Source organism: Urocampus carinirostris, chromosome 1, assembly GCF_059441175.1.
Source record: "Urocampus carinirostris isolate Australia breed hairy pipefish chromosome 1, RoL_Ucar_1.0, whole genome shotgun sequence".
Lineage (NCBI taxonomy): Eukaryota > Metazoa > Chordata > Actinopteri > Syngnathiformes > Syngnathidae > Urocampus > Urocampus carinirostris.
Genome location: NC_142349.1, coordinates 56,007,339 through 56,034,263, shown reverse-complemented (window position 1 = coordinate 56,034,263; position 26,925 = coordinate 56,007,339). Strand labels below are relative to the sequence as shown.

At 40.2% G+C, this 26,925-nt stretch overlaps 1 protein-coding gene across 1 annotated transcript; it reads left to right on the top strand.

Annotated features, from left to right (window-relative positions):
• The first annotated feature begins 980 nt into the window (after nt 1-980).
• On the top strand, nt 981-20,656 carry LOC148376327 (uncharacterized). Its single transcript, XM_088346272.1, has 9 exons — nt 981-1,901; nt 5,257-5,320; nt 9,949-10,101; nt 10,165-11,312; nt 13,843-13,990; nt 16,211-16,430; nt 18,125-18,237; nt 18,359-18,549; nt 18,613-20,656. The coding sequence occupies exons 1-9, from the start codon at nt 1,373-1,375 to the stop codon at nt 18,804-18,806; spliced, it is 2,760 nt and encodes a 919-aa protein (XP_088202398.1). The 5' UTR covers nt 981-1,372; the 3' UTR covers nt 18,807-20,656.
• The last annotated feature ends 6,269 nt before the right edge of the window (nt 20,657-26,925 follow it).

Sequence of the window (26,925 nt, the reverse complement as noted above, 5' to 3'; positions counted from 1 at the left end):
AGAGAGAGAGAGATGAAAAGCAGGAGAAAGAGAGATTATATAATTACTACTAAAAAATTAAGTTCTAAAAAAAGAATATTTTCAGCAGTGCCTAAACATAAGCAGTGACACATTTTAATATTAAAACTATCCCTAGTTGAAACTTATTTTGTGGTTAAAAAAATAATAATAATAAATAAATGGATAAATACATACATACATACATACATACATACATACATACATACATACATACATACATACATACATACATACATACATACATACATACATACATACATACATGCACACATACATACATACAGTACATACATACAGTACATACATAAATAAATAAATAAATAGATAAATAAATAAATAAACAAATAAATACATGAATAAATAACAACTATGATAACAATACGAGAGTGTCCAAAATGTTTGTTTTGATTTAAGTTGTTGGATACAGTACTTTATTGAAGATGGTTTTAATGTGCCGCTAGAGGGAACCAATGTAAAACATTTTGGCATTAAACGGACTACGTATTAATTACAATTATGAGCTCCAATTGCAAGGAAATACAAAGCACAAATGGCGGTATATTTCTTATTTCTAATGAATAATAAAGACTATTTGTGGGACGTATCCAGGATATCCACCTCGCGACCCTCTCCATCATTCTTCAGCATCTCGAATCCTACTTATCGTGATGATTATTGTGCTTAAACATGTTAGCATGACTCGTGTTGATGCTCGGCAGATTTGTTTCCTTATGAGTCATGCTTGACATAAATATTATATGAGGTTTTTTTTCTTTTTCTTTGTTGCAGCATTTCTACTTTCTTCTCCTGAATGACAAATAATACACATACACAGACACTCGAATTATCGTATTGTTTTATTTTGCAAATCCATTTAAATGACATAACTGCGCACTCTACACTCATTCTTGTGCTTTAATCCTCCTCATTGACATATCAATGTAGGATCGGGCGTTACGCAACGAGGAGCTCCACTCGGGAAAGCTGCAAGGGCGAAATATTTTGAGTGGGATTATTCCGTGCAGATCACGTCAAAACAACCGACCTGGATGCACGTGGAACGGGGGTGGGTGCTTTTATGACGATGGGCTGATATCTTAGTTCGCTTCTAGAACAATATTACGGTAATTTCCTCTTTTATTGATTAAACAAAACGTTCTTCTGCTGTTGTTGCGATTGCACGTTGCAGAAGAGGCTCAGTTGCATGCAGCACTTGTTTATTCTCATTCCGAGAGGATTATCCTGCAAAGTAATCAGCGGATGAAGAGATGTGAGCGGATCCACATTTCATATCGTCAGCTGGCGGCGAGGAACCTGTCCGTCGGTGGGCTTCGTTGTTGATGAGTAGCCAATGGAGGACGAGAAAGCGGCGGGGGAAATTCAAACGGGCGCAGACGCACCCCCGGGCTCGGTTTTCCTGCAAAGCATCGCCAAATCATGCCATGCGCTTAGCAGCAGTGATGAAGGGGAGAAGGAGGAGGTGAGAGTCAGTCTAGAGGTCCACAACCCACCAGTGTACACACAGCAGCTCCAAGAAGGTGAAGAAGAGAAACCCCTGCAAAAAACTCCAGAAGGCTCTCCTGCAAGAACAATCGGACCTTCTCCGCCACCTGTGCTCTCCTCCTCTATCTCGAAAACACCTCCTGCTATCAGACACTGGGCGCCCCCGAAAGGTTTCTGGAGGGTGGCCCGGCCGGAGACGTTGCTTCTGAACGGCGTGGACCCCCATAGCATCGCCTGTAAGGATTACACTCGAGGGGAAAAAACGGAAAGCCAGGGAGATCTTGTGGATGACATCCAGGTCACATCCAAGAATGATGGAGCTGATGCGATGTCCAAAGAAAGTCAGGAAAACTGCAGAGATGCTACTGGTGATCAAGGTAGGTGATCGGTCCCTCTCGCTTACAGTTTGAGAACTGAACTGAAAAGAAAAAAATTAAATTTTTTAAGCGGAGAGACACTCTTTTTCTTACTGATTAGCGTAGACAGCTACCAATTTGATATGCATTTCTAAAATAACTAAGCACAATTTTATGACAATGTTATTACAATGGCGGCCGAGTGATTAGCGCGTCCTTGGCACAGTTCTGAGGTCATGGGATCAAATTTTGCTACCAGCGTTCCTGCGCGTAGTTTGCATGTTCTCCCCGTTCTCGCACTCCAGTTCCCGAGCAATCCGGTCCTCCAACATTCCAAAAACATGCATGTCAGGTTAATTGACAGGTCAGAATTGTACCGAATGGGATGTCTGTCCTGTGCCCACTGCCCAAAGATAGCTGGGATGGGCTCCCAGCACCCCCACGACCCTACTGATAAGCGGTGCAGATAATGGATGGATGGATTTGATGGTAGTGATAATGAACCCATGTGGGGGAGTCAGGAACCGCAGGCAGAAGTTCTCAAACAGAGGACAGTATTTATTGACAAAATCAGGACCAAAGTACCAAACAAACAAGTGGGTACTAAACGACTGAAAAAATTCAAATAAAAAACGAAAAAAAAAACATCAAACAAAGTAGAAAAAACACCAGAAACTGGAAACGGAAAATGCGAGGATTAAAGCAACAAAGAAACCTGAAAACAAACCTCGCGTTGAGACAACAATAACACAAGGCAACTGAAAGGAGAACTCTAAAAGGCCTGCCCGCATTTCCTGAACAAAAATGTCCCTTTAAAGTGTTAATGGGCAGTGGTATGAGACGATTGGACACACTTGGTCAAGTTCAAAACGCCAGTTAGGACCCTCTGGTGGTGGGATGTATGCCAGACCCTAACATTTATTATATTAGAATCTATTCATTTAAAATGTTATAAAAATTATGTGTTTCATCATTAATTTAATTCAAGGGAGACAGTGCGTATTATTTGATTTAAAAAATTGTAAAATTTATCAATTTAAATTTTGGAATGATTTTTTATTTTGAGGTACAGCACGTATCATTTGATTTTATCATTATTTGACAATTATAGCACCCTATTTAAAAATAAACCGCCATATTACACAATTGCCTGTTATTTAGAAAAAAATATTTTCTATTTCAAAATTTTTATTTCATTTTTAACTTTTTTGGTTCCTCTTGGGCCTACATAAAAATCAGTAGGAGCCTTTTCAATTTGGTAATACCCGAAAGCACCGTGTGTATAATTTGACCACCAAATATAGCTGTGTTTTGTCGTGCACTTGAAAACATGAGCTAAAAAACCCATAAAGAAAACCTACAACTACGGAGACTTTAATCAAGATTTTTTTTTTACCACTTGTAGGTGATAAATAATTTACACTGTCCCTTTAAGCCATAAAAACGTATTTTTACATCAAATACAATGTACTGCAACATTAAAGCAAACATGAAAACAAAATAGTTCCAAATAATTGCATTAAATGCTTCCAGAAGTTGTCATCGGCTGCACATAACATGAAAGTGTGCTATGTAACCTGGCCCTGCTTCCTGTTGAGCAGATGAACAGATGTGAGGGATGGGGGATGTTGCTATTCTTAGAATCCGGGAGCTGAGAGGGGGAAGAGGCTGCCTGTGTATTTATATTTCCATATCTATTTATAAAGTAAAATGAGTCATGACTGAACAAAGCCATTAAAGTAATGTGAAAAAGGGATTTTTCTTTCGTTTTATCAATATAAAACGTAATGTACAATAGTTGATTCAGCCAGAGTTTTTTGTTTGATTTTTTTCCTGGTTTTCATAGAGTCAGGATCCATGGCTCTGTAAGAATCAGTTGCACAATAACCTTTTTCCTACTGCTACCCCTCTAATATGCAAATATTTTCACTGCCCACATTTGGCTATGATTATCTCTTCATTGAATACAGCCAATAATGCAAAATGTAATTATTTTTAATTGTGTCTCTATTTTTGAACAATAACATTATACAGCTTTGGTAAACATATCACCAAAAAGTAGCATTGGAGAGACTATGAACTGACTTTATAAATCGATCAATATTTACTTTGTCAGTAACAATGAATTGTCATGAGCACAATAAAACTACCATAGAAATTGCAGAAAGTACATATGATTATGGGTGTGAACTGTCAGAAGCCACACAGACGGAGGACCCAGACGCGTAACGTTTTCACACAAGCTTTATTTCACGGAAATGGGGCAGTCATGCGACGATGGCTGGGCAGAAGAAGTGAGACAGAGAAGTCATAGGCAGACGAGATCGAGGCTGGACAGAACAGATGGGATCGATGCAGGACACTGGAGGCTGGAGCAAGATACCGGACAGGATGAGACAGATGGGGTCGATATCGGATATTGGAGACTGGAGCCAGATACCGGGCAGGAGGAGACAGACGAGATCGATATCGGATACTGGAGCAAGATATCGGACAGGCAGGAGGAGACAGGTGGGATCGATATTGGATACTGGAGCAAGATATCTGACAGGAGGAGACAGACGGGATCAATACCGGATACTGGAGCAAGATACCGGACAGGACGAGACAGGCGGGATCGATATCAGATATTGGAGACTGGAGCAAGATACCGGGCAGGAGGAGACAGACGAGATTGATATTGGATACTGGAGACTGGAGCAAGATATCGGAGAGGAGGAGACAGACAGGCTCGATACCGGATACTGGAGACGGGAGCAAGGTATCGGACAGACTCAAAACACAAGTCTTGCAAGTGCAAAGGTTCGTTGACGGACTGACAAGTAGTGAATGAGAGCACTGAGGTTAAATAGGAGGGAAGACAATCAGGCAACGAGCCGCAGCTGGCGCCAAACTGGCGGGTCCAAGTGAGGGCAATGGGCAACCTTGTCATTCTTATCAAGTGGCATTATCTTACCTATGCACAACCATACCTATGATAAATAAAAGGGTAGAAATGAGGAAACTACAACAGTCAAATATAACATTTGTCTAATTACGGCTGTAGAGGTCTCTCATAGGGGCACATGCGAAATGTATGGAAAAAATGATTTGCTGAAGCAGTACAAAACATGAATAAAATGTAAACCACACTTTGTGTTTGTCTAGTACAGGAAAGTAACACATTGTGTCACATTTAAGATACTTGTTAGCGGACTTTATCAAGTTGTTTTGATTTGATTTAGTTGCAATTCTTAACCTTGATTCTTTTAGGTGATACAAGAGGAAGTTTTAAAACATTTAGTCTTTAAACAGAATCTGATTCAAACTATGAGCTCAAATGTTCCCAAAATACAAATGTATATCTCCTAATTACTCTTTGTCTTTTGTGGGACAGATAAAGGAACCCCCGGCACTTTGCAGGACTCTTCTATTCTTCAGCAACTCGAGCCCTACGTGAAGTAAGCATCTGGTCGCTGATTTTCATGCTTGAAAGAAATGTGGCATGACTTGTGTTGGGTATTTACATCCTCTTTTCATTTCAGATTATCTTCATGTTAGTTTTATTCTAAGTACGATTTTTTTTTCTTTCATAGGGATGAGTCACGCTTGACATTACTATCAAATGTGATTTTCTTGGCATTCCCACTTTTTTTCTGTTCCCATCGGAAGTAGTATAAACTCTTTTATTGTACGTGAGTAGAATTTTTAGGTATTGGTACTTTATGTAGATATTTATTTGACGAGCTCAGCGGCCCTGGGGTAGGAAGCTTGCTCCAGGACTGGGAGGTCTCTAATTCGAGCCTCGACTGAGTCATACTTAAGACTTACAATATTAGTATCCACTGCCCATTAGTTGGAATAAGGGGGTTTAGTCAGCTAATGACTGCCATCGACAGGTGTTAGGTTGCTTTGGTTGAGTAGAACTATAATTACATTACTTACTGTGCACTGTTGTACGATTGTCTATAGGTATTACTTTTCTATATAACATATTGAATGATTGGAATCTAATAGCTGGTGTTGCAAATTGTTAAAGTAGAGCCTGAAGAAAATGTGTGTTTTATGAAAAAGATATCCCAAAGCCATGCATGTAGAGAACAGAATCAGTTAATATTAGTCGTAAAGTAATTGTGAAATAGCACCATCATACCTGAATTGTTGTATACGTGGCATCAATGCTAAATGGCTAAAGGTTAGCTAGGTAAAAGCTAATTGCTATGGTACAGTCAGGTTAACTGACATTTTTTCATGGTTAGCAGATAAATTTCATTGTACAAAGTTACCAAAACCGGTATTGTTTATAACAGACATTAAAAAAAGTGTTGTCAAAGTTAAAGCTTTGATTCTTAATTTAAAGCATAGTACGCATAAGTTTAAACATTTCAGAACGCTTGAGTAAGAAGTATAAAGATTTAAAACTGCTTTAACTCTCGAGTCAAAGCATTAAAGACACGCCTGTGTTAAAGCTGTAATGGTTTTAACTTCTGAGTTAAAGCACTCGAGACGTGCTTACTCTTGTGTTTTAATTTAAATTCCCCTTCAACCCCTGAGGTTAAAGTTTAAAGCTGATTATACTCTTTGGTTAAAGCATAAAATATGCTCTTGTGTTATAACTAATGCTTCTTTAAATCTAAAAAAAAAAAGCTTTAAAGCCTTAACTCTTAAGCTTATAACACAAAAGCTAAATGTAAAGGCTGTTTTAATTTTTGAGCTACAAGACTAACGCTGTAAACGTGCTTTAACTCTTGAGTTAAGGCATTCAAAACATGTTTACTCCTAATTTAAAGCTTTAATGCTGCTTTAACTTCTGGGTTAAAGATATCAAGACTTGTTAACGCTTGCATTTAAATCATGAACATGATTGAACTTTTCAGTTATGACATACAAGATGTTTTTGTGTTTTTCTGTTAATGCTTCTTTAACTCTCAAGTTAAAAATCTAAAGCCTTAACTCTTAAATTAAAACTGAAAACCCATAGGTAAAAGTATTACAGATGTTTTAATTATTGAGTTAGAAGTCTGATGCTTAAAGCTGCTTTGACTAAAAATCAAGGTTAACTAAAGTATTCAAGATGTGTTAACCCATGTATTAAACATTTAATGCAGCTTTAACTACCGAGTTAAAGCACATGGCATGTTACTTTGTGTGCGTAAATTTTAATGCTGTTTAAATCTTGAGTTAAAGCTTTGAAACTGAATCAACTCTTCAGTTAAGGCATATAAGATGCATGCAAGATGCCTTAACTTTTGGGTTAGAACTCTAATGCTTGTTTTACTTTTGATATTAAACTTAAAAGCTCAAACTTTTGACAGCACTACATTTTTATCATTAAAGAAGATGTCCAACCCTGTGCATGTATCTATAATAGGAGCAGGTATTAAATGAATATTTAAAATTTTCAGGGTATTTTCAAGTACGAGTATAGTGTAGGATTTGCAGTGAAACATTTGGGGGAAGAAATCTGGTATTAATTGAAAAACCAAAATGTCAGAGGCAAAATAGTTGAATTATTTCAATCACAATTACTCAATGCAATATCAAGAAAGATTTTGTTATACCTGCAGCCATTATCGTTATTAAAGCAGGTATTACTATAATCACGATTAAAACCCTTAGCCTAGAACAGATGGTCAACCAAAACCGTCCGTGTTTGTCAATGTCGGAATGAAAACATGACACTGCAAATCTTAATCTAGTGAAAAACAGTATGTCCGCCCCCTCTCCGCGCATTGGCCGACGAATGGCAGTTTGTACATGACAAGGATAATCCACACGGCGAGCGTATCATGCTATCTTTATCACTGGGTCGCGGCTTAAAGACGGGTACAGACGATGAAGCACAATACCGAGCGGCTTAGTCGGCGCCACCAGGAGGGGGGACGGCGAGATGACGTGTAGCTCGGCCCGATCTCTGCCCACGCCCCGGCCTCGCTATGATTGTGTAAGTTGGCTTCTGAAAGTTTGATTCATTGTTAAGTAGATCTGCAAAAATAATTGAGAAGCACTGCCCTAAGTAAAGGAAAACAGAAATAAAGACAACTCAGTATATGTTAGGACACAAACTAAAAAATATGAAAGATAGACAACTAACTAACTAACCCTAAATAGTGATGGCACAATGAAGCCCCATAAACCAGGAAAGCCCCGAGGGGATATGTTTCACACACTGGCGGCTTCAGTCAGAGTTAGTGTTCCATTATATCCTGCATTGTCTTTTTTCCTTGTTTGTGTTCCGTTACTTAGTATCCTAACATACCCTTAGCTGTCTTCTTCGTGCTTTTCTCAGGTATTAGGTATTTCAATTTGTTAGGGTATTTTTAAGCACACCCCTCACTCCCCGTTGCCTAGCGGTGTCAGTAAAGGTAAATACGTCTCTTTTGCAGTATTTTGTGACATTTTTACAAAATAACTTTGCTCGCACCTTGTTTTAAAACTATTAATTGGACAAAAATTATCGTCAAAATGAGCCTGAACACTTTAAGTAACTATGGGAATGAGAAAACCGTTAAATAGTTTAATTTGTATTGATATCGGACACAGGCTCCAGTATTATTATTCTTTCATAAATTTTATCAAATTATCAAACCTCACACAGTAAAGAATTAGCTTTGATCTGGAGAGCCGGTTTGGCGCTTTTGTTAAATTTTGTCCTAAAATATACGGTGTGCTTCTCTAAAAAAATAAAATAAAAATGAAAATATTTTCGCTATCATGGCCCTTTGGCTGAAAAAGAAAGCAAGACGATGCAGAATATGTTGGAACATTAACTTACCGAACGAAAATGAAAAAGCAGTCAAGTCAATTCACATTTATTTGTATTGCCCTTAATAACAAGCAGGGTTGGGTAGGGTTACTTTAACTTGATTACTTTCAATTACTTTTGGATTACTCAAATACCAAATATGCTAATAAAAGAAAAAATAAACTAAATATGAATAAAATTACTAAATTATGTGCAGGCTTGGGGAGTAACGGAATACATGGAACGGCAAAAATAATGTTGGCAAGCTGTTTGGATTTATTTTCATTTTGTTTCTGTCGCATTTTATGTTAGTTTTGCCAGAGATCAAAGAGATCAAAGCTAGGAGAGAAAGCTTACCACGTGTTGTGAGTCATAATTTTATTCATATTTAGTTTCTTTTGTTTTTTATTAGCATATTTGGTATTGGAGTAATACAAAAGTAATTGAAAGTAATCAAGTTAAAGTAACCCTACCCAACCCTGATAACATCGACATTTTGTTCTTACAAAGAATGACAATACAAAGGAAATTATTATTATTATTATTAAGAAGTCTCAAAGAACTGCACAGGTTTCAATTAAACCATCCCCTCATCTGAGAAGCAACGCAGAATAAGTTGGGTCACTAACTGGCGCTAACTGAACAAAACATGACAATAAGATTACGCAGGTCATGCACCCACCTATTGATAAAACGATAACGGGAGTGCTATAGGGGCGTGACCAGAAAATACAAAATTTATCAGGCTGAAAGCATGATGGTGATCAGCAATCAGGAAAGACTTGAAAGGAAACAATAGAGAACTATTCATTCATTTATTATCTGTACCGCTTATCCTCAGTAGGGTAGCGGGGATGCTGGAGCCCATCCCAGCTATCCTTGGGCAGTGGGCAGGTGACACCCTGAAGCGGTTGCCAGCCAGTCGCAGGGCACACAGGGACAGACAACTCACTCGCTCGTTCACACCTAGGGACAAATTGGTCCGACCAATTAACCTGACTTGCATGTTTTTGGAAATGTGGGAGGAAACCGGAGTGCCCGGAGGAAATCACGCAAGCACAGGGAGAACATGCCAACTCCACACAGGAATGTTCGATCTCATGACCTCCAAACTGTGCCAAACACATGTTAACCACTGCGCCACTGTGCTGCCCACAATAGAGAAACAATAATACCCAAAAAACAAAGAACATGATCGTACAGAAAGCACAGAACATGACACATTTAAGACTCAATTACTTCATTCACAGTTTCTTACATCCAAAGCATACTTGTTGCACCCCCCTAATTTCTTCTCGACAAACATCTCGTTCTTCCCCTATACATACCCCGTCTACCGTTCAGATCACTCCTGTTGATCAACGATGAACTTCCCCTGAGCCCAAGACATGAGCAAGCCAAGCGTCTCCTAGAGCGGGCCCGGCTCAAGGCACGTTCCAATCACGTCAAGGGTGACCGTCCAAGCAGACGCTCCCATTCTGATCAACGGTTACCCATGTAAGTTCCCGCTATTTCTTGGAAACTGATATCAGAACTGTGATGATCCATTCATGTTTACAGGAAGCAGCAAATTGAGGCTCAAAATCCAGCATCAGAGGAGAAGAACATTCAAGATAAAGAAGATCTTGTTGCTCAAAGTGCATCTGGTCCCCTCCTTGTCCCCGATCAAGGAGTCACCTCCCCCAGCGACCAAGTGGCTCGATCCCGGCGATATGGCTGCTCTCCCACTCGGGTGCGTTTCGAGGACGAGTCCGAGAGGGAGGCGGAGTCCCGGTACCTGGACCGGGTGCGACAGCGTGGGAGGCCGACCATGCCTCGGTTCAAAAATCGGGACAGCAATACTGATTCCAGCAGCAGCGGATCTGAAAGGAGTCGGAACCACAGGAGCGTTTCGATGCCTCCTCCTCCAAAGCAAGAGATGGGTGCCAATCCTGAGACTGTGATCAGAGAGATCATAGTCTTGGTAAAGAAATGTGAGGCTTGCGGTTCTGTGGTGAGGGAACCTCAGCCGGTTACCAAACTAACGGAACCACAGATCATTGAGTTACAGCAAAGTGGAGAAACAGAGGATACCAGAGGAAGACCTGTCCCTTGTTGGGTGCCCCCGAACAAATCCGAAGTCAGTACCCGTCCCAAAGCCCCTTTAACAGTCACATTTGCGGGTGCTTTTGTTCTCGGAGAAAACAAAGAACGAAGCACCGGCTGGAAATCGTCTGGTTTCGGGAAGCTTAGGCGAAGAAGTAGGAAAGGAGAAAGTAGACTGGAGTCCGGCAACAGTCCCTACGGTCCATCCTGGGCTCAGAGGCGGAATTCCAACCCCAGGAACAGAGTCAACTTGAGCAGAGCTGTTTCCTTCGCACAGGACAGCCCCGTGACGCTTGAACCCCACTTAATGAGCACCTCTGGAAGATTGAGGGAAGCACCCATCCTGCCCATCAAATCAGCGCTCAAGTCCAGCTCGAGGAACCGATCTGCCGCTGTTCAGTCATGCGTACAGTTTCAGACGGCGTCCAATCAGGAAGTCGGGACTCAGCATTTGATCCCGCCGGATTGTCCAGAGGCGAGAAGTGAGTCTTTGGCGCAAGGAACCCCTGCTATTATCAACCCGGGGGCATGCATCAGGCCCTCCACATTGAGGTACTCCCCTGCTCGTCCGAGCCCAGACATGCCAGCTGCTGATGTCTGGGATGCCACTTTGGATGCAGCAGGTGAGTGCTCATAAATGCTAACTAGTGGACTACACATTTAAAGAACATAAAGAAACACTTACAGGTTTTTGGTGGAATTTTAGGGATGATTCTTTGTGAGATAATATGAAACTTAATGAATCACTTATGGTACCGTTTAATTCCTCAACATGAGGTGTCACCTAACATTTGTAAAGCTAGACTTTATTGCTAGACGTACTTATTTTGTTACTGATTAGCGCAAACATCTACCAGTTTGTTATGCATTTCTGAAATAACTCATATTATTATTATTATGTTTCATACTATGTTACTGGTTGAAGAGATCCGCAGGTTCGAGAGCGTTCTCCATCCGGGCCCCGGTGCTGTGGAATTCTCTTCCCCCTGAGATTCGATCTGCAACCTCAGTGAAAATGTTTAAATCTAAGCTTAAAACACACTTCTACTCTATAGCATATGAATAACCTAGGTTTCATGTTGATACTATGTGTATTATTTGCCCTCATTTCGGATGAGGGAATGGTATCATAATAGTCTGTTATAATAGTTTGCAATATTCTTTGATCTGTGCAGCCTTTTGTGATTAAGGGCTATACAAATAAACATGACTTGACTTTTTACCATGTTATAATGATTTTAAGTAAGGTTAAAATAGGCTCACTCAACCAATAAAACACCTGCCTTGTATAAGGGCACTGAGTGATTTGCATATACTTTATATAAATCAAAGGTTCATTTAAAAATAATTTTGGAAAAATTGATTATTTACTGTAATCCTTGGCTACTCCACGCTTCACAGCCTAAGTAAATCATGGGTTAAAAGTATTATGTGATCCATTATCCCTGAACACATACAGCTTTGAGCAGGGCCAACAGAGCGCATATTTGTCGAGCCTGTTGGCGTTTTTTTGGTGTTCAAAAAGTAAACTGCAATCATACGGCCACGATCTATTATCCTCAATCGCATATTGCTGCAAGCCGGGAGCGGCAGGAAGCATTTTGTCAGGGAACATGTCGTTCTGGCCCGTCTAAAATGAAATGCACGGTTGTGGCCGTGATCTATTTTCCCCAGTCAATTATTTCTAGGAGCAATGTCCAGTCAAGCACTTTTTTTTGTTTCGGGATGCTGAAGTGTGCCATCATGGCTTACCTAAAATGAACTGCACTGTTTTGGCAGCAAATCCATTATCTCTGATTGCATATTGATGCAAGCGGGTTTTGGGAGAGCATATTTGTGTCAAGTGTGGCGGCTTTTTTTCTGCTCTTTTCGCCTAAATGGAACAGCATCAGTGTGGCCATTATCCCCAGTCGACTACTGCTAAAAGCAGAGTACTGCGGAGCGCATGTTAAAACTTCACGGATATTTGTAAAACGCGAGGGGGCTTTGGTCCGCAATGACCGCGATAAACGAGAGGTCACAGAATTTAAAGACCATATCAATGATTTGTCATGCCAGTTAAGAGACACATTTCCTGGAAAATCACAATGAACTATCACCGGTCCGCTATTTTAACAACCGGTCCGCAATAATTTTACTCGTTATTTCACTATTTTTCTTCCTCCTTTACATATTCCTGCCTGCTCGGTAAGCTAGAAAAGAAGAATTTGTCTGTGGCATTGATTTAGGCTTCACATGACACCCTGTGCTTGAGATCAACTGGAAATCTATACACTGACATTGCGGCATATTGAAAGTGACATTGACGAAAACATGATTACTTTAATGCAATATTTTTATTCCACATCGCATCCCTGAATCAGAGACCTTTAGAAATGACGCAGGGACAATAAGACATTTAGTTCCGTGGACGACTAGGATTTATGTCAATTTTCATCATTGATTTGCTTTACTCAGCTCATATTTTGTAGAGATTACTACAGTTTTACAAAATACAGTAGATCCCCAGGATATAAAATCAATCCATTCCGAGGGGGGGATTGTAAGTCAAATTTCCATATGGCGAGGTATAAAAACCTATACTAATTAGCGAATGTGTGCCGAACCCCCGGGACCGCGGGTAAAACAATGAAGTTAGATAAACATATTAAACATTGTTAACAAAATAGTATAAAGTAAGTACTACTTATATGTTATATCCGTGTATACAAATATATATGTCAAATATATATTTTTATACCTTTGGTGTGACATGACTTGTGCTGGTACTCAGCGGGTGGATGCACAGGCAGGAGGAGACGGCGGAAATCAAAACATGCCAATGCTGATTACTACTGTACAAAACAACAATAATACATTTATCAAACACTTAAATTAAAATTGATCTCTTGGGGGATTTGTGTCCCTATCGTTCATTGGTTATGGCCATATTCCTTGACGAGGATCCGTGTACCTTCTTTGATAATTGCAAACTTTTTTCCATTGTTATTATGGTTTGCTTCTCCCTCTAGCATCTCTGTCTCTATCTAAGCTAGGGACGCCATAACTAGGGGTTCTACAGTATCTGATTGTGTCTTATAAATCAGCAATAAAGTAATTAATTAGGTGTTTGCTTGCATTCTTTTTTTAGATTGTATTTTTCTTTTTCTTCAGTGACTACAGAACCAGCCGCTGGGTCGGAGTTCCACCCGGCCGTGCGGAGCCTGGTTTTGACCAGGGCCGAGGATCTAAGAGCGGAACTGCTTCGATCCGAGTATCTGAAATCCGAAGCCGTTTGTGAGGACAACCCGGACGGGTCCAGGTGGGCCGACAATACAATGCCCCTTTACATCAGGGCTCGCCAAACTTTTTGAAGTTTTAAGCTACTTTTGCGCTTAGCTATTTACCACGAAGAGTTACCAGTTTGATATGTGTTTCTATAAAAACAGGTTATCATGTTATTACGATCAGGTTGTAAGAATTACAAGTAGAGTTAAAATAGGCTCTATTATGCACTAAAGCATTTGCCTAGTATTAGGACACTGAATGATTAACATATATACATTGTAGGCAGATTTCAAAAATAATCTTCCATGAGCTGATCATGTGTGTAAAGACACTGATCATGTCAATGATTTTTCATGTTACAAATCAAATTTCCTAGAAAATCACTAGGACCCTTCACTGGGGGACTATTTTAAGAACCAGTCCACAATACATATACAAAAATTTATTGCTTATAATTGCTGTTAATTACCCTATTTTTAACTACTACTGTAATGTTAACTTTTTTAACATTAAATTGTGAATTTTAAATGGGCATAAATAGAAAATAAATAAAAACAAAGTTTATTAATAAGATATTATATCAAGGGGTTTTCCCTGTTTTAACTGAACATAAATAAAATATTATGAGCATTTTCTGTTTTACAAGATTATGTAAACAGTAATTGATTTTTCTCATTATAAAAGTGAAAACTTAATTTTAAGAAAAACTCCCCTTTGCCATATCATATTATGTCTGCTTTAAAGAAAAACGCTATTTAAAAATAGTTGTTAAAATTATCTGAATGAACAAACTAGTCCCCCAACAAAAAAGTAAAGAAAGAACAACAATTGACATAAATATTAAGTAATGTTAAGTGGTGTTAAGTAATATTAAGGACCCCCCCCTTTTTTTTACTAACGAAATAAGTAAAAACATAAAAACATGACAACTTATTTTGCTGATTATAACAAGATTTTATATATATATGTATATATATATATATATATATATATATATATATATATATATATATATATATATATATATAATTTTTATTTTGCTCATCTTGCAAACTATTGTAAAATAATTAAAAAAAATAAAGATTCTGATATTTGACAGTACTAAAAAAAAAAACTTACTGCTGTTAAAAATGATTATCGAAATAACTTGCCAGGAAAAAAATATTTCAATCTTTCAAATAAAACTAAGATTAGAAAAACAAAAATCATAAAAGCAAAATTATATGCCATGACAGTCATGTTTGCTCCTTTTAATTACATAAAATAGTGTTTTTAAAAACCTTGTAAAATAAGAAAATTAATCATAATAAGAGCAATTATCTGTCGATAGGCTTGTTCCTATTGATTTTGGACTTTGAAATAAAAGAGATTTTAATTTTCCAAAACACAAATAGCAAAAAGATTGACTTTGCCATCAATAAATCTTATTCCTTTTAATTGTGTTTTTAGTAGACTAAACATATTTCATGCCATATTTTTACTATAAAAGCAAGTAAAAAACATTGTCAAACAAAAAAAATAATACTTAGAAGAAGCCAAATCATTTAGCAGTAGGATTTGTTTCTATATTAATTTTTGAACTTAAGATAAAAAAAAACTTTTAGTTTTAAACAAACAAATAGCAAAAAGATTAACCTATCTGTCATTTTAAGTAGTATTCAACTATTAAAACAAGTTTACAAATATTCTAATATAAAAGAAATTATACTTAAAGTAATAAAATTATTCTACGAGGAGGATTTTTCCCCCATAGTAGTTTTCTAACCCCAAAACTAATTAAACAGCAAAAGAAATTACCAGACATGGGGACTTGAGACTTAGTGACTTGGACTCGAGTCGACTCGAGTCGCTGTTTTTATGACTTGTGACTTGACTTGGACTTGGCAATCTAAGACTCGGGACTTGACTTGTGACTTGACTTGCCCAAGAAAAAAATACTTGGGACTTACTTGGGACTTGAAGGTGAAGACTTGAGACTTACTTGAGACTTGCACATGTGTGACTTGGTCCCATGTCTGGAAATTACTAATAAACGTGATGGCATTTGGTAAAACTTCCCATGCAATTCCACAGAGGACGACAACCATAATAGCAGGTTGGAAACAGGACTTTTGATAATGCCAAAGCAACACTGTCCTCTAACGGAAATTAAAAGGGATTGCAGAAAACCTTCGAAATAAAACACAATTTAAGAAAATAGACTACACTTTCAGTGTATTCTTCCATCCTATTAGACTTGCGTGTGCTTGAACAGGAAAGTGGACGGGCGTCCGAAGCTCTTCTTGCGCCGCTTCTTTTCCTCCATCGGTCTGAACAGCGTGGGCCGGCTGGTGAAGGGAGGGCGCTCCAGCAGCATGGAGCAGCTCAGCCTGCCTTCCTCCTCCAGGTCCAACACCGCCTCACCAAGCCCTACACGGAGGCCTCAGCCTGCCATCCGAATTCAGAGAACGCCTTCGCTCCAGGCCCTGCACACGGTGAGCCAAAGAACAATGTAATAAAGGACCTGTGTGTACTTTATAGCAAGCCCTAGTGGAGTAAATATCTTTATTAGTTTAAATAAAACACAAATATTTTAAGCCACAAGAAAAACATGTATACTGTCTCATAAACATGACTTATAGGTTTAGAAATTTAACACAATTTGAACTAGCTAAATGTTTTGCCGCCATTCTACCTCATCGGAAGCCCGAATGACCATAATGCCCAAGTTAGGTTGTCTAGATGGTGCTTTTGGCACCTAGCTGCCACTCACCTTTCATAGCTGAGCCCTTCATATGATGGTGGTGGCCGAGTCGTTCGATTCAGGAATCTTCCACTTTTTTCACTGTTTTCTTCTCTAGCCGCTCATGTTAGCCACTTGGCTGCAGATTTCTCTCTCAACTAGCCGCTATTGTTAGCTGCTCCACAAAAATACAACTGGCTTCCTCCTTCAGTGTCACTCATCTTCCACAGTAGAATGGTCACCGAGTCTCACAATCCAGGCATCTGGTGTTCTCCCCCCACTATTTCCTTCTCTCTTCACTGACATTTGCCATTTAGCTGCATGTTATGGTTCATCACTAGCTGCCATTGTTTGCGGATCCTACTTTGTCCTTCGGTGTCACTCACGACCCAGAGCTGAATTCCATGATTCGGGGTCCGGACGGCTGACTAATGTAATCTTTCACTGGCTTTTTTAGTAGTGTTTCCTGCTAGCCACTGAAGTTGGCCACCAACACCAGCTCTGACAAAGTACAGCTATTCACTCTTTTCAGCTGCTCTGAGTGAATGCAGATCCCTCAGTTTTTTGTTGTTGCATGCAAGCTTTCATGTTGCCAAGTAGTCACCAAGTTCCGTCATTCAGGCATCTTCATTTTTTCCATTGTTTTCCTCTCTAGTCACTTGGCTGCCCATTATGGCTCACCAGTAGCTAATATTGTCAGCAGCTCTGCTTAGTCCTCCAGTGTTACTGAATCTGGTGCTGTTTTTCCCACTGTTTTGTTCTCTAGCCACTCATGTTAGCCACTTTGCTCCAAGCTATGGCTCGTGGCTGTGTGTAAATAAAGTTTGCTACGTCCTTCAGTGTCTTTCACATTCCACAACTGGTCATGCATTTTAGTAGCTTCTCCTGTTCACCGTAAAAATTAACCAGTTGTTAGCTGCGACTGCTTCCTCCCTCCGTGTCACTCGCCTTTCATAGCTAATCATGCAAGCGGATGTCGCCAAGTTCCTTGATTCAGGGTCTTGACGTTTGACAAATTCAATCAATTTAGGACATTTAGTAGCTTCTATTGCAGCCATTAAAACCAGCCCCTTCCACAAGCTCTAACCAACTCCAGCATTGTCTATTCTCATCTGCCCGGCCAGGTTCTCCGAGCTCGCTCGGTATTTTGTTGTTTATTTCACATCGGCTTTCATGTTCTGTTGCTGGCTGAAATTCACCCAAACTTTGCCAAGTGGTATAGCTCGGACTTTCACAGTATGTCTTCTACAATTGCACAAACTTCGGCTACATTGTGAGCTACAACGATCTCTAGTGGTGAATTATCACACACTGGCAGTTTAAAGTTTTAGGAAATCACACAACATCATTAGACATCCAGTCCATAGCATTCAATGATTTGTTAAAACAGAAAATATTTAAACCAGTATCACCAAAATTATCGTAATGCTCTGCTTTGGCCACTAGGCGCTGCCGCTGGCCCAACTACGTAAAGCCTCCTCGGTGCAAAGTTTAGAAAGGAGAACTGAGCGCACGACCATCCTGGGGGAGGTGCAGATACCTTACGGCCTGGCGCCGAGGTAGGTCAAATTACTTAATTAACATTTATATAATAAGAAATGAGATTGAATTATAATTACTTTCTGTTTTGGGGTGTTCTTTGAAACAAACAATAAGCAAACTTTACCTGTTCTGTCCCAGTCCTGACAGCCCCCAACTGGTCCTACACAGGACCCTGAGCGCCGAAGACATAATCACCTCCAGGGTGGTGCGACCTGCGGGCAGGGTATCTCAAGCTTTTCCAGACGGCTCTCTTCTTCTGGAGCTCATCAGACCCCCAAATGGCCCCTTTGGATTTGTCATCTCCAGGGGCAAAGGCAGACCCGATACAGGTAAAAGTACACAATTTATATTAAAAATAGATGTAAAAAAAAAATTGGATTTGTTTCCCCCAGGTGTCTACGTGGAGAAAGTGGGCGACGGGACCGGCGAAGTCCCCTATGTGGGCCTGCTGGGCATAGGCGACGAGATCCTGCAAGTGAACGGGGAAGTTGTGGCAGGGCTCAGTCTGGATCAAGTGACCCGGCTCATGACTCGAGAGAGCGTCGCCTCTCTCAGGATTCTGCCGGCAAGACGTAGCCCACGATGAAAATAGAAGAAGGCGCTGATGACACAAAATGGAATGATTAGTCGATTATTTGATTTATCTGTTGATTCTTTGGATCAGCTAAGGATTTAATTTCAAACTATTTTAAAACAAGAATACTGTGAGAAACATGCTTTCGTTATACAATAGACCCCCGGGATACAACATTTGAAGTGAGGATGGCAAAGTGAAATTTGCCTTATAACAAGGGAATCTTCCATCCATCCATCATCTTCACCGCTTATCCTCAGTAGGGTCGCGGATGTGCTGGAGCCCATCCGAGCTGTCTTCGGGCAGTGGGCAGGGGAAACCCTGAACTGGTTGTTGCCAGCCAGTCGCAAGGCACACAGAGACAGACAACTCACTCGCTCATTCACACCCCGAGGAACAATTCGGACCCGCCAATTAACCTGACATCCATGTTTTTGGAATGTGGGAGGAAACTGGAGTGCAAGCACGGGGAGAACATGCAAACTCCTCACAGGAGGGCTGGTAGCTGGATTCGATCTCATGACTGCAGAACTGTGTCGCAGACGCGCTCACCACTCATCCGCCGTGACGCAACAAAGGAATCTTAAATATGGTAATTAGCCAATACATTCCAACCCCCAGGTTCCCCTTAGTAATAAATTGAAATATCATTATAATATATATTATGTAATACTTATATGTAAAATACATGCATATCATAACATTATAAATATACGTGTCATTTTATTTACCTTTGGTTTGACGTTACCTGAGTTGGTACAGTGGAGTTAATGGGTGGATGCATAGGAAGAGGAAACATTGTAAGGCGGGAACACCGTATCCTGGGGGTTGACTGTAATATAAAGACATGTCCCATATGTTTCATAAAATATGCAAAAATCTATAAACAAATCACTGGTATCAGGGCATAACCTTCTACTATAGCATGACAATAAATTAAATTAAATTGTTATTCTAAAAATTGACTGTTTGAGAAATGTATGTTGTCAAAGTGCAGGGTGGGAATGGTTCAATTTAATCTACTTAAAGTTGGTGATAACTACCAACAATAGTTACAAATAAGTTAATTGAGGCATGTTAATAAGTAAATCACAAGTAATGAAAACAGGTAGCTTTCTTTGCAAGAGCTATGTGTGTCAACATTGCGTTGTAACCAACTTAAAATCAATTTTTGTCGTCCGAAATATTCCACATCCGATGTATTTTTTTAACCAAATAAATATATTTAAACAAAAGTGTATCTCAAAGTGAAAATGTTTTTATTTGGATTTCAAACGTACCAAATGTAAATGATTGTCATGATTACTCATTGCCCTCACCTGTGCCGGCTCGTTTGGCGCCAGCTTGTTGCCTGATTAATTCCCCTCCTATTATACCCAGTACGCCAGTCTCTCACTGTCAGTCCGTCGGCGAACCTCTGCATACGCAAGGCAAGCACTTTGACTCTGGCTCCCGTCGGTCCCGTTTTCATCCGTATACCACTCGTCTGTTCCCATTTGTCTCCGGCATCGACCCGTTTTGTCCTTTTGACCACGCTCTGATCTCCCGCTCCGGCCAAACGATCCGTTTTTTACCCCGACCACGCTCTGATCTCCCACTCCGGCTAATGACCTGTTTTTGACCACCGACCACGCTCTGATCTCCCGCTCCAGCTATCGACACGCTTTGCCCGTTTGACCACGCTACGATCTCCCGCTCTAGGAGATCCACTTCCGCATTCCGATCACGCTCGGATCTTGTGAGCGGCTTTCTTCCCTCGTCCAGCGAGCAACGAATTCCTGACGTTTGTTTTCCTCTATATCTCAATAAACTTATGAGTAAACGTTAAGCGTCTGTCAGGGTCCTCCTCCTGTTCCATTTCATTTAGATACAACACAACGGTACTTGGACTTCTATCATGGGAAATAATAGATACTATATTAACAAAATTTGAACTACTGAGATCTGAAATTCTGCAGAAATTCTAATCCTAAAGGCAAATAAAATAGTGGGCAATTAATCGGGCCTTCGACCTGATAAAAGTATAAGTTTGCTGTTATCTTGAGGTATGTTGATGCCAAGGAACTACTGTATGTTGAATTAGGAGAAAGCACTTCATTTAGGAGAAAAATAGCACTTTGGCACCATTTAGAGTGGCATTTTCACAAGAGTACATTTTGACAGACTTAAGACATAAAGTCAGGATTTTGAAGAACCTTCTTTTTCTGACGTATACTGACACAGATACCCCCTCTGGAGTAGTCATCGATACTGATATCAGATACAACATTTAGCGCTTCCTAGTGGTCGAATAAAAACATTCTCTCAGCAAAGAAAAACATGGATTTGAATACTAGGCAAATATACTGTACATTAACTATCATACCAATGTTAATTTTCATGAAAAATCATGGGTCGAGAAATTGGAGTTTCTTCTAAAAATTAGAATCCCATGTGGAAGATGACGCCATGTTAGTCTGAGGTCATGCTTCTACGGGTGACCAGAGCAACAAAAAAATGCTATGTGCCTTGAATTTTACGCGAAGCTCGTGATTGGTCTGAGACTTTGTGCGACTTTGACATACAGTATGTAACATATGACACATTACGTTTGGCCAAATCCTACCAATGGCAAGACAAAGACAACGGAGAGGTTACTCTTGTCCGCCCAAGTTGAAAGTACAGCAAAGAAATATTTATGTTCTCTCTCAAAGCGTTGAGAAGTCACACAGTATTAGATTTCGAATTTCAATCTGAAAGTAAGAAGAAAATCTCAAATGGACGACCACATGTATACCCGAAAGGACGGACAGACAGGATCAATACCAGATACTGGAGACTGGAGTCAGATAAGAGACAGGACGAGACAGACAGGATCAATACAGGATACTGGAGACGGATACCAGACAGGACGAGACAGACTGGATACCAGATACTGGATACCGATACCGGATACTGGAGACTGGCACAAGATATCGGACAGGATGAGACAGGCGGAATCGATACCGGATACTGTAGCAAGATATGAGACAGGACGAGACAGACGGGATTAATACCAGACACTGGGAGACTGGAGTCAGACATCAAACAGGACGAAATAGACGAGATCGATACCCGATACTGGAAACTGTAGTCAGATATCAGACAGGACGAGACAGACGGGATCGATACCAGACACTGGGGACTGGAGTCAGATATCAAACAGGACGAGATAGACGGGATCGATACCGGATACTGGAGACGGATATCAAACAGGACGAGACAGACTGGATACCGGATACTGGATACCGATACCGGAAACTGGAGAAAGGCGCAAGATATCGGACAGGATGAGACAGGCGGAATCAATACCGGATACTGTAGCAAGATATCAGACAGGACGAGACAGACGGGATCAATACCAGACTCTGGAGACTGGAGTCAGACATCAAACAGGATCGATACCCGATACTGGAACCTGGAGTCGGATATCAGACAGGACAAGACAGACGGGATCGATACCAGACACTGTGGACTGGAGTCAGATATCAAACAGGACGAGATATATACGGGATCGATACCGGACAGGATACACAAGCAGGATACCGGACAGAGTCAAAACAAACGTTCGTTGACGGACTAACAAGGGGTGAGTGAAGGCACTAAGCTTAAATAGGAGGGAAGCCAATCAGGCAACGAGCTGCAGCTGGCGCCAAATGGGCGGGGCCAAGTGAGGGCAATGGGGCATTACAGCGGCATGTTCACGGTTGCCAAGTATCACGTCCTCTCCCTCTACCTCCCCCTTCGTCTTGCTCTACCTCTTCACCAAAAGTTTACACTAAATGATTTAGTGCGTTCTTTTCTTTAGCGTAGTTAGAGTGAATAAAATAAGTATTTGAACACTCTGGTATTTTGCAATTTCTCCCACTTAGAAATCATGAAAGGGTCTGAAATTTTCATGGTAGGTGCATGTCCTCTGTAGGAGAGATAAACTAAAAAGAAAAATCCAGAAATCACAATACATGATTTTTTTAACAATTTTTGTGTGATATAGCTGCAAATAAGTATTTGAACACCTGAGAAAATGAATGTTAATATTTGGTACAGTAGACTTTGTTTGCTATTACAGAGGTCAAACGTTTCCTGTCGTCTTTCACCAGGTTTGCACACACTGCAGGAGGGATCTTGGCCCACTCCTCCACAAAGATCTTCTCTAGATCAGTCAGGTTTCTGGGTTGTTGCTGGGAAACACAGAGTTTGAGCTTCCAAAGGTTAGCGATTGGGTTCATATCTGGAGACTGGCTGGGTCATACTAGAACCTTAATATGGTTCTTACGGAGCCACTTGTTGGTTTTCCTGGATGTGTGTTTCGGGTCTTTGTCGTGTTGGAAGACCAAGCCACGAAATTCATCTACAATGCTCTGACTGAGGGAAAGAGGTTGTTCCCCAAAATCTCACATTACTCGGGTGACTTTGGGTGACTTTCTGAGTGGGAGAAATAATAAAATAGCAGGGTCTTCAAATAATTATTTTCTTCACTGTAAGTTGCATGTACAAATGTGAACGTAGCTACTAACATTAGCACGAGTCGTATGGAATTTGGCACAACAGTATTGTCTTGCAAAGAGTCATTACGCTATCAATTCAATTATGGGGGCGGCAATAGCTCAGGAGGTAGAGCGCTCGTCTTGGGACCAAGGGATCCCAATTTGAATCCCGGCTCGTCCGTGTTACATGTCGAAGTGTCCTTGGGTAAGACACTGAACCCCTAATATACCTCCAATAAGCAGGTTAGCGTCTTACATGGCTCCAATACAAGGCTGCTATTGGGAAATGTGGAGCACATTGTAAAGCGCTTTGGGAAGTAATTGACTTGAAAAGCGCTATATAAATGCAGATCATTTAATTTCATTTCATCTATCAATAAGTCTAAAAGTATATCAGTCGCACTTTCTATGAAAAAATGACAACCACATTGTTAAAAAGATCTAACTGACTTACGTCATCACTTGAGGGAATGCTAGAAGTTGTTCGAGAGGACATCTGATAACAAGCTGAAAACAATGGCCAGGTACATTTAAGGAAAGCATGGTGCTGTTTGTCCACCTGGAGTTTCCGTAGTGCCGTCACTGCCCCTCGCTTGCACCAGACGACACGGTGCCAACTGGACCACTAGGAGGCACTAAAACACACATATTGTCCCTTTAAAGTTGCATAATATCAATAGACTTATCATCTCTAATACTATAAAAGCCTCACAATGTCCAAAATTTAGTCAGAATGTGTGTTTTCTTGTCCTAAAAACAACAACCATGTCTTAGAAAGATCATCATGATGTGTTGGCTCACGATTTGGCAAGCAAACTGCTCCACTCATTTGTTTGTATCTTACTGAGCTAGTTGTAAGATACTTATTTGTAATTAAACGCAGCCGTACAGTGATTTATTTAATACTACGACAGTCTCACAATGATTAAAAGTAAAATAAAAAATATGTATTTTTGTTCTAAAAAAAAAAAAAACTTTTTAAAGCTTTGCGTTGGCACACTATTTGGCAAGCACACTGCCACTAAACACTTAGTCATTTATAGGTTACAACATAAGTTGTTGTACTTATTTGTAATACTATAACAGCTTTGGCATGTCCAGAGTATGCCAAAATGCGCTTTGCATGTCCTAAGAATACTGCACCTTTTAGTGTTTTGATTTACTGAATTTGTTTTTATTTTTAAAATGTCGCCATCTTGTGTCGGCTCGCTATTCTGTTAGCAACTGCCTTACTTTATCAATTGTCCATATAACACAATAAAATCCACATTTTACAAATAATAAAATGGAAATTAATGTACAACCAATAATTATTCTATGAAAGTGAAAGAGTCATTGAATGAACCTGAATGTGGACGGATGCTTCCCTTTTCCAGAAAAAAAGTTAATCCAGGCAGCCGTAATCGAACTCAGAACATAGAAAAAACTGAGCACCATTTTGCAGGTACGCATTTTAAATTATGTTAAAAATCCTGAATTTGTTGATTGTAGTTTTATTCTCATCAATACTCCGGTAAAAGTAGGTAATAGTAAAAATTCAAGGTTATATTTTGTGAAATAGCATTTCTATGTACCAGGTTATTCGTCCATTATCTAGGGTCGTGGGGGTGCTGGAGCCCATTCCAGTGGGCAGGGGACACCCTGAACTGGTTACCAGCCAGTCGCTGGGACCACAGAGACAGACAGTTCATTTGCTCATTCATGCCTAGGGACAATTAGAACCGACTAATTAACCTGACATACCGGTACATGTTTTTTAAATGTGTGAGGAAATCGGAGTGCCCAGCGGGGACCCACACAGGCACGGGGAGAACATGCAAACTCCACACGGGGAGGCTGCGGTAGCTAGACTTGAATCCTGAACTTCTTCACCATGGGGATGCGCGCAAACCACCCACCTGCCGTGCCGCCCCTGAATCAAGTTATCTCATCTCATTAGCTACACTGCTTATCCTCAGTAGGGTCGCGGGGATGCTGGAGCCCATCCCAGCAATCATCGGGCAGTGGGCAGGGGACTCCCTGGACTGGTTGCCAGCCAATCGCAGGGCACACGGGGACAGACAACTCACTCGCTCGGTCACACCTAGGGACAATTTGGACCGGCCAATTCAACTGAAATGCATGTTTTTGGAATGTGGGAGGAAACCGAAGTGCCCGTAGGAAACCCACGCAAGCACGGGGAGAACATACAAACTCCGCACAGTAAGGCCAGGAGCTGGATTTGAACCCACTCAGGAGGTTTCCACGACCTCAGAACGGTGCCGCACACGCGCTATCCACTGTGCCGCCGTGCTGCCCCTGAATCAAGTTATGTTACAATTAAATAAGCCTCTAACCGTGTCTGCAATCCTTCAAAATAAAACTGCAAACGAACAGGAAGTTGTCACAATTCTTTCTATCCTGATCTGACTAAAACAGCAAAGGTAATCATTTTTGTCGGTTATATTTTTGTCTACACGAGCAAAGAATACAATATTTTTAATAACCTTTTTCAAACAGTGTTATTATTTTGGAAGTATTTGTGTAAATTAATATGATCAATTACTAATCTGTGTCATAATTGTATTTAAAAGGTATACAGTTTTTATCTTGTTTTAGATGGAGTGGAGTGAAGGGAAGTACAATATTTTATCTTGTTTAAGGATGAATATTTTTAAAACCGCACAAGATTTAAAAAAAAAACCCTTCCCTGACTTTTCCGTTTACGCTGTCGGTTACCATTAAATACTCCGTTAACCGTATCTGCTTTCCTTCAAAATAAAACGACCAACTAACAATAATTTAGCAAAAAAAGAGAGTATTGTAAATATCTGAATTTGTAGCACATAGGCACAAAATATAGTTAAAAGAAAATGAAAATGTGGTTAGGTGTTAAAAAAGGTGATTTTGGGGGATCCTGTCACGCATAATGACGGCAGTCGTGAAAAGACTTTTCACGGTCGTGACAGGACGAGGCAGAACCCACGCACGTCGTGACAGTTCACTCGTTTCGTGCAGGAAGAACAACGTCGTGACTCGTCCCCGCAAACATCCTCGAAGGAAAAAGAAAGAGTCCATAAAACACTGATCGCAATCTCTTCCATGCACGCACGTTTACGTCTAAAAAAATAAGCAAAGTGGAATCTCGTTATTTGCGCATGCGTGCTCCAATTTGGGAGCTGCTGCACGGAGATAATGTGTCACCGTTGATGCTACTCCTTTTTATTTATTTATCTGATGTGTGACCACAAGAACCCACAGTTTCCCTCTCTACAGTTTATCTCCCCCGACCACTATGCGACCCCTCCCGAGAGGAAAACGACAACAGTCCTCCCCTGTGGCCCAAACACAATGACACTCATGTATATTTCATTTGATTGGGACATCACGCGTCATTGATATGCTATTCGCTATTTTTATTTTATTTATTGTTGTCATAGGTATTGTATGCTGTTTGTTATTTGTTGAACATTGTTATTTGTTTAGCCCACCACCAAATATGTTTTTGAAGGGAGTGTGTGTATTAAAATGAGGAGTTATTAAATAATAGTTCTAGATTAAATCTAAATGTATTTAAAAAGCACTTTTCCGATTTGCAACACAATGTGCTGTTTAAAAAAACGGAATGTGCGGAATTTTTTTTAGAT